General features: G+C 34.0%; 1 protein-coding gene across 1 annotated transcript; it reads right to left on the reverse strand.

Moving 5' to 3' along the window:
- Positions 1-4906: 4906 nt before the first annotated feature.
- kek2 (kekkon 2) lies at positions 4907-8287 on the reverse strand. Its single transcript, XM_065500505.1, has one exon. The coding sequence runs from the start codon at positions 8244-8246 to the stop codon at positions 5298-5300; it is 2949 nt and encodes a 982-aa protein (XP_065356577.1). The 5' UTR covers positions 8247-8287; the 3' UTR covers positions 4907-5297.
- Positions 8288-8847: the final 560 nt, after the last annotated feature.

Below are 8847 nucleotides of genomic sequence, written 5' to 3' on the forward strand. Positions count from 1 at the left end.
ATTCTGTAGAATTTTAAATTTTGTTTAAGAAAATAAAAATTTTAAATAAATGAGAAGAAAGGATGAAGTACTTGATTGAAGTATATTTTGTTAATGAATCTAGAACTTTTTAAGCAGTAGACAACTACAATACTTCAAATATTTTTCCCCGATGAATTCATAATCATAGGACAAAATCTTGTATGTGTTGTAGCAAATATTTACATACAAATTATAAAAATCATTGAAATAAATTTTGGTAAATAGGTTTAAAATTGAAAGATATTGCATATCAAATCTTTTGTAGAACGGTTTCTAAATTCTTTATTCTAAACCTGCTTGGCAGAATTTCTACTCTGGATATTATGTGTGTATTTCCCACAGACATATTGACATACATGGATTAATTTAGTAATTCAGAAGGACCTAAAATGATGTAGGTATTTCGTACATACACAGTAGGGCAATTCACAAATAGAACATTAACTTCCTTCTATACAATCAATAAAATCAAAAAAATTAAATACAATTAAGAATAAATAAATTATATTATCACTTAGACTCTATTATATACAACCTTATCATGTAAATTTTCATTACTTAACTATTATTTAAAAATTATAGCTTATAAATATTTTCTGGTATACATTACATTGCATTTTGGGTGCGTCTAAAAGTCTATAAATATGTATGTCTGTTTACAATTAATCATTAGGTATAATCATGTTTATTATTTTATTTTTTCACTACAATTTATGGTTTTCAAGTTTTTAATATATTTTTGTTGTCATTCTGAAATCTTAAATTCCAAACAATTTTGTATTTATTTAGTTTCTATATAAATTCTACAACATTTTTCATAATTTTTCTGTGTAGGCGGTTTCCCCCTTTATTTATTTAGTGCTATTTCATGTAGTTGTTATTTTCACTTAAATCGTTTTCTTATTTTGTTAAAAAATTCTTTTTATATCTCTTTATTAAAAATAAAAACTAAATTTATAAGTCTTGAGGGTCTTTTGTTTTATATATTTTTTTTAAATTTAAATGTTAACATCTTTTGTTACGCTATGACATAAAAAGAATCGCACATTTTCTATGACAAAATAAATTCAGTATGAAAATAAAATTGTTACCTTTAGTATGTAGATGTTCTATTTTTGAGTTGTTAAGCCCCTTGAAAAAATGCTAGTACTTTTGACATGTATAAGTTTTGCTGTGCTGCGCTATTGCTTCTTTATTAAACACAAGTGTTTTACATTTAAATTCGTTTTTTTATATTAGAGACAGGGGCGTATAAGGTTTGGAAGAATGGACTTCAGTTATAACTAGAACGATAAAGGCAAGTGAAAAGTTGCCTTTTAGGCCCTTCCTAACAAATAAAACCAAATTGAAGTAAGTCATAAAGATATCACTTCAATAAAGATTTAATATTCCGACTTAACAATGCCCATCGGGTCAGCTGATTTTAAAAAAATAAAAAATTGGAACACAATTTTGAAAAAAATAATTACATCATGGAAAAGACACTTATAACCCTATTATTAGCTTCTCTATACTATTTTCTTGTATCTACCAACGGCAGTAAAAAACATAGGATATCATATACAAAATATCGCAAATAAAGATAGAAATCAACTAAAAGATTCAAAATTTTAAAATATTCTGTCGAAAACACAATAGGACCAACTGAACGGACTTCTGTAAGCCTGTGGTAAAGCATAGGGAAATTCTATTTCATTACACTGTATGGCAGCTCAAATCGGCGGGGTTTCTGCTCACCGGGAAAAGTTATATCACAAAAAAAAATTTACTCCTGTTCCGCCGCACAGAGGGATGGCTTCATAAATTTTTTTGCAAAAATTATAAGGAGTGGTCGTAAAGTGTTGGAATTTGGCACCGAGAATTATATGGACCAAACTAAGAAAAACATAAAATTTTATCACAGTCGACCACGCCCACTGCCCATACAATCCAAATAGATTTTGTCTCATAAAAATTTCCCTATCCAAGTAAAAGTCTAGAAATTTGGTACATATATTTTCTGAAACAAAAGAAGAACATATACTAAGTTTTATTAAAATCGGCCATGCTCACCGCATACCGCCCATGCATTCCAAAAGCAATACACTTTTGTGCAAAAATTATAAGCAGTAGTCTTAGAGCATTGAAATTTGGCACCGAGAATTATATGGACTATATTAATAAAATAATTAAGTTCTATCAAAATCGTCCACTCCCAACGCCCACTGCCCATATAGTCCAAACTGATTTTTCGGATAAAATTGTTTATATCCAAGCAAAAGTTTAGCAATTTGGTACATACATTTACTGAAGCAAAAAAGGAATGCATGCCGAGTTTCAATAAAATCGGTCACGCCCACCGCCGACGAACTCCATACATAGATAAGAATTTTTTTGATATTTCGTTTATTATTCGGCAAAAAATGTTAAGTTTTCATACTGTTCCGAAAACTTCCGAAAACTATTTGTTTTTAATCGAAACAACACTCCCACCTTTAACTATATTAAAAAAACAGCTTGGGGGAAAGTGGGGCTACATTTTTTTTTGCATGGAAAATCAAAAATAAAATAATTTTTAGAGACTTATAGATTTGGGCATATCTTCTTAAAGGTTTATGATATCCCCATATTTTTTTTTATTTATGGAGAAATATTATATTTTCCAAATATGTTAAAGGTAAATGATATTAATAGGAAAATTGTACATATATAAACCACTGAATTGCGTGAAAATATAATTAAATTTTTGCTTAACATCCTTGCATGGTCATTACTTAAATTTTTAAAAATAAAATAAATATTTTCTTAAAACTATAAGAGTACATTTCATCTTTAAACATTCCTCTACAAAACTGCATAATTTGATTTTTGAAATTTAGTGTTTGAAAAATTTACTTATTGACACCAAAATCCCTCTGTGCGGCGCGCCGCGGCGTTTCGCTGGGTCAGGTCTAGGAATCGACATGTATCTATTTGAAGTTAGTAAGTATCGTATAGGAAAAATTTAAATTTTGTGTCCTTTTATGTTCAGTAGAGTTGTTAAGCTCAACGCCGGCTACAACATAGTCAATAAAGAAATATTTCATAATTATTTTCATTAATTATCTTACGAAATTCAATTAACATTATCCACTAATATACCCAGAGAAAAACAAATAAGAAAGTATGGTCGGTCAAGCCCGACTATATAACACCCTACACTATGCAAATGAGCAAAATCATTTTTCTTTTAAAATTTCAATAATTGATTTTCGGAATATTGATTATATGGGAGGTATGACTAATTATGGACCGATCGCCATAAAATTAGGTCATGATATTTATGTCTCAATGAAAATTATTCGTTTTGAATTGAATGTGTATACCAAGATTTTTGCTTCTTAAAGTGATTTTCGGAAGCGGGCCTTATATGGGATCTATGACTAATTATGGACCGATCAACATAAAATTAGGTCTTGTTATTTATGTCTATATGAATGTTATTTGTATTTAATTTTATATGTATACCAACATTTCTGTACTTTGCCACAAGGTTTACATAATAATGGGTCAGTTATGGACCGATCCTCACAAAAGTTGGTTGAACAATTTAGGTTCATATAGAACTTGTTTATATCCAATTTCATTGCGCTATTAATTGTTATAAAACAATTATGAATCTTGAAGTCATTTTCTAAGGGGCATGGGGACTATAATTTCAGAGTGAAATGGACCAATATTTCCCGATTTTTAATACCTAACCTTATTAGTATTTGTGGAAAATTTCAGTCAAAAAAATTTCGTTAAGGCACTATCGCTTATGAGGACCCAGAATATATATACGAATGTATATACGAACGGAATGATAAAATCAATATATCCCCAACAGTCCATCTTTTTTGATGGTTGTATATAATAATATAAAGGCTTAGGCCATAATACTGAATAATTAAATACAAAATGGTATTAGAAGCTTAGAGGAAACAAAGCAATACAACATCTATATCAGCAGTCCAAGAATAATATCAGTTCATTATAGACATCTGCATGAAAGATTAAAAAAATATATATGATCTATGGTCAACTGTGAACAGATATCGAACTGGTAGAAACAAGTAAGTGTGTTATATTTGTCTGTGCCGTATTTTATAAAAGAAAAAAATTGTTCTATTTCGACCCATGTGTCGGTCCGAATATGTTGTTATATACCTCGTGGGAAAGGTCTTTCATTTCATATCCAAATTTTCTATGTGCATGACTTAGTAATATAAATCTACGTCAAAACTCAGACGAACCAGGACTATTTGCGATATATCAATGTATCAATTATTTTGGAAAGTTGATTTCAGCGGGCAGACGGACAGTGTCTTAATGAGGTCAGAAATAAAAAAAATATGGAAATTGCAAACGCAATGACAAACATATAACCATAAACCACTCATGGTGAAAGGTATTACAGACAAGAGTGTTATACTAGGTTGTACAGAATCTCACCATTAATACGGTACCGATTGTTGTGTATTTTGTATAAAAATATTTATAAAGCTTATATGCCCAAAAATTTTATCAAAAACAATTCACAGAATGATTCTGATTTAAACTGTAAACCCATATGTGGTAGTTGCACCAAATATATGGAAATATCTTTTAAAAACTATATATAAAAATGAGGACATACATACATTTTTCCGTTGCCTTAAAATTGCACTAAAACTAAATATTTACTGAATCCCTACTGACCTCGCTATTAGCCCTAAATTGTATATGACATCATTACGCTTTCCTTTAACTGGTCTTTAAATAACGTCCGCTTCTAAACAATTTTTACAAATAAAAATTTCACTTAAATTTCCTTTAATCTTAACGTTACTGTTCTGGCAATTAAAATCGCTTTTCCTCCTACACAGCAAAAGGTAACAATTTTCCTAATTAACTAAAACTTCAACTTATTTCTTGTCCTGTCTTCTCTTTTCATTTCATTTTAATATAGTAGATAGAGAAAAATAAAAACAAAATGTAAGAAAACCCTTAAACATAAATTAAAAACTTTTAATACATACACACACAGAGTATTCTTACAACGCCACTGAATCGTCAGAAAGTGAATTTGATGCATTTCTGCTGGATGTTAGCGTTGTTGCTTTCAGGTGGTTAGAGGCAGGTGTGGTGGCACTATTATTATGTGAAAAACTATTCGAGTTGGTAGGTGAGGCTGATGATGATAATATTGAGGTGGTGGTAGTAGTAGTAGTATTGATGTTGGTGTTCAGGGGAGATCCTATTGAACCATTTACCTTAAGCAAACGTGATGGCTGTTGTCACATTTCCTGTGATGTAGTTGATGATGTTGTCGTCACTGACGTTTCATGGCTGTCGCCCACATAGCCCTCATCGGGACTGTCGGCTAGTGGACCATTTAAATGTCGTATTTTAGTATTTTTCTCTGTTGAGTTAAGAGAACAAGATGTTGTTTCCTGTTTAGATTGTTGCTGTTGCTGCTGTTGTTGTTGTTGTGTTACACTAACTGTAAGTGATGATGTTGTTGGTGATATATCCGTTTCATCACATTCGGGTATGGTTGAAGAATCAGCCTGTGCTGCCGCACATCTTTTTCTTTGTGCATCCATATTGGTTTGCGATGATGCTGATGACGTAGTTGTTACTGGGGTTGTATTGGTATTTAACGGTGTTGTTGTAGTATTTATAGAGGTAAGTGGTTGTTGCTGCTGATGCTGTTGTTGTGGACTTAACATACCCATTATAGTGGGTGTATAGTGCATGGGCTGGGCATGATAGCCCGGCAGACAAGGTGGCCATTGTTGTTGCTGCTGCTGATGCATTTGCTGCTGTTGCTGTTGTTGATCTGTATTACTTTTGTAGCCCTCCGGAGGTGAGGGATACTGCACTAAATGTGTTTGTGGATATCCCTCAGCAGTGAAGCGTACATTTGGTATGTTGTATTTGTCGTAGGATGTGGGTGTTCCTGAACGTTGTTGCAGAAATTCTGCCTCCAAACTATACCGCATACCATTATTGTTATTTGCATTGGCGAACTGTTGTTGTTTGTGAGCTCTATTGTGCGGTAAGGTACGATAGAAATTTTGTTGCTGCTGCTGTTGTTGCATATTTGCATGCTGTTGTTGTTGTTGCTGCTGCTGCTGGTGTTGTTGTTGAGCCGATGATTGTTGCTGCATTAGGTGATGATGTGACGGAGGCTGCTGTGGTGATTGCTGTAGATGGGCATTTGTATAATCGTAGGCAAAACCATCCTGACCCAAAAAGCAAACAGGATTTAAATGCACATCAACTGGGTGAGTAGGTATTGAATTCATGACTGTTTTCAACTGCATTCCTCTGGGCAATGTTGTCATGCCACCAAACCTTGACGAGGCCATGGCAGCAGCCGCATTAGGCCTTAGGATTTGTGAACCGAACTGTGGTGCCGACAGCTGATAATACTGATCATACTGCACAGGATTTTGACAATCACTTTGACTGTCATACTCCGAGCCACCAGCATCTAGGGACGATGAAGTTTTTAGTTTATGCTTATAGCCCGACTCGGCATCATTAACTAAATCTGGATTCTTTTCCGCATAGTTACGTAGTGATGAAGGTGGTGAACAGTAAGCCAGCGTGGAGCTTAAGGCGGGATTAACCATTAGAGATTGTGGCGGTGGTGTTGGAGTGCCAGAATTTAAAGCTGAGGCCTGTGCCATATTAACACTTAATTGTAAGGTTTGTGTGGAACTGTCAAGAGGATTGTACAGCATTATGTTTTGCTTTATTTGATTGCCCAAGATGACACCATTCTCCTTGGAGAGTTTAGTAGGTGTTAAGGTATCACATTGACCTAGCATCAAACCAGAATTGCCATTTAAGCTATCATTGTCGTTTATAATGGAAGAGCATTTCATAAGGCCATTGTCGTTATTGGATGAACCATCTGAAGAAGAGGTGTTATTGCCGTTGACAGAAGTAACACCTGAGGAGGGACATTTTTTACGCTTTACTGGAGTCTGACGCTTTTTACATTGTATGATTATGAAAGCTAAAATGAGAACAAAAATAATACCACCACCCGCTGAACTGGCTACTATGTAGTTCATGTAGTTTTGAGGAAATGACACCTCATTAACTACAGGAGGTTCTTTGATCATGACTCTGATGGTGTAGTTGCTAAAGGTGGTGCCTGCAATATTTTGTCCCACACACGAAAAAGTGCCATTGTCCTCTATACCCACATTATAAATGAAAATTTCACTTCTTTTCTCCTCCGACGTAGTTGAGGACTCATCTATGTAGTAGAGCATATGCATGTTATCCACAAAGCTGTCATTGGACATAACTTGACCATTGAATAGCCATAATACTTTGGGTTCTGGTATGGCCCTCACCACACATGAGATGGTAAGATTGCGACCCTCCGATACTTCGGTGTAAGTGGACTGAGGGGAAACTTCTGGCAGGCAGGCAAATTCTTCACGTTTTAAAGATTTTATTACTTGACCCTTGAGACGAGGAGGTTCTACACATTTAGGCTCTTCGGTCTGGGGAGTATTGTAGTTATTAAGCCAAGAGTGCAGATCCAGCAGACGACAATCACAGGTCCAGCGATTACTTTGCAGGCTTATACCATGCAATGATTTCGGCAGTATATGATTACCTTGTATATAGCTAATGCGATTACCATCTAATCTCAGCCATTCCAAATTATCCATGCCCACAAAGGCCTCATTTTCTATTCTCTCTATTTGGCAGTTACTTAATTCCAAGGTGGTGAGAAATGACAGATATCTAAAGGCAGCTGATTTTAATTCTCTTATAGGATTGCCACTCAACGTAAGTCTCATTAAAGAACTATAGTCCTGGAAGGTTTCCGAGGGTATATGTTGCAGCGAATTCTCAGACAAATCTAGTTCAACAAGATTTGTAAGACCCCTAAAGGCTTTCTCGTGTATTCTTATCAATTGATTGCGGGATAAATAGATTTTTTGCAAGTTCAGTAAATCCATGCGCAGAAATCGTTCACTTTGCAAAACCTGCAGGGCATTGCCACTAAAATTCAAAACTTGTGTGCCAGGATCCATGCCTTCGGGTATATTGGGCAGTGATTGGCCACCACATTCGACGGTCTGCTTGCCACCCTTCCATTTGCATATGCACACTTCTGCCGGACAACCCTCTACACCCTGGATATGGACACAGTTTAACAGCAGTATACAGCAGATTACTAACACTATTGATTTGCGACTTAAACAAGGCATTTTGTGCTATTGTGGCTTAATATTTTTTTATGTGAAAACTCAATTTTTTTTATCCTTAACTTTTCGATTCAATTAGTTTTTTGTTAATTATTTTAGTAATTTTAGCAAATTTAATTTTGCTTTTAGTAGTCTAATGTGAGTGTCAAAAAATTACGTAGAAAGCTTTAAAAAATCTACGTTTAAATGATAAAAAATCGTTGGTTATGGGCCAGTTAAACAACATTAATGCCATCTATTGACAAGATAATGAATTTATATATCTAGTGTGGCAGCTGCTACTTTTAAGTTTTTTTGTTTTGTTTTTGTTATCTCTTAAACCTAATCCCTTTTAGGCATTTTGGGTTTTAAAGCCTGCTCTAAATGACAATCACGTTGAAAGGCAGCAATAAACGAAAATATTTTAAAAGTGCTTGTCTACAGACTAGATGGTTGGTTTGCTTGTCCTGTATACTTTTTAGCAATTTCTGTTTTTTTTAATTTCTTAAACTGTCATTTAAGCTCATATTACGCACCAGTTTTTCCTTTAAATTTTCTGTGTGTTTTTTTGCTTTGTTTTGTTCTCTCAAAACCCTACACCACACTGTTGTCAGATATAAAGGCG

Source organism: Calliphora vicina, chromosome 2, assembly GCF_958450345.1.
Source record: "Calliphora vicina chromosome 2, idCalVici1.1, whole genome shotgun sequence".
NCBI classification, from domain to species: Eukaryota; Metazoa; Arthropoda; class Insecta; order Diptera; family Calliphoridae; genus Calliphora; species Calliphora vicina.

Coding starts and splice junctions, on each gene's coding strand:
- kek2 (XM_065500505.1), bottom strand. CDS start 8,246: ATGCCTTGTTTAAGTCGCAAATCAATAGTGTTAGTAATCTGCTGTATA.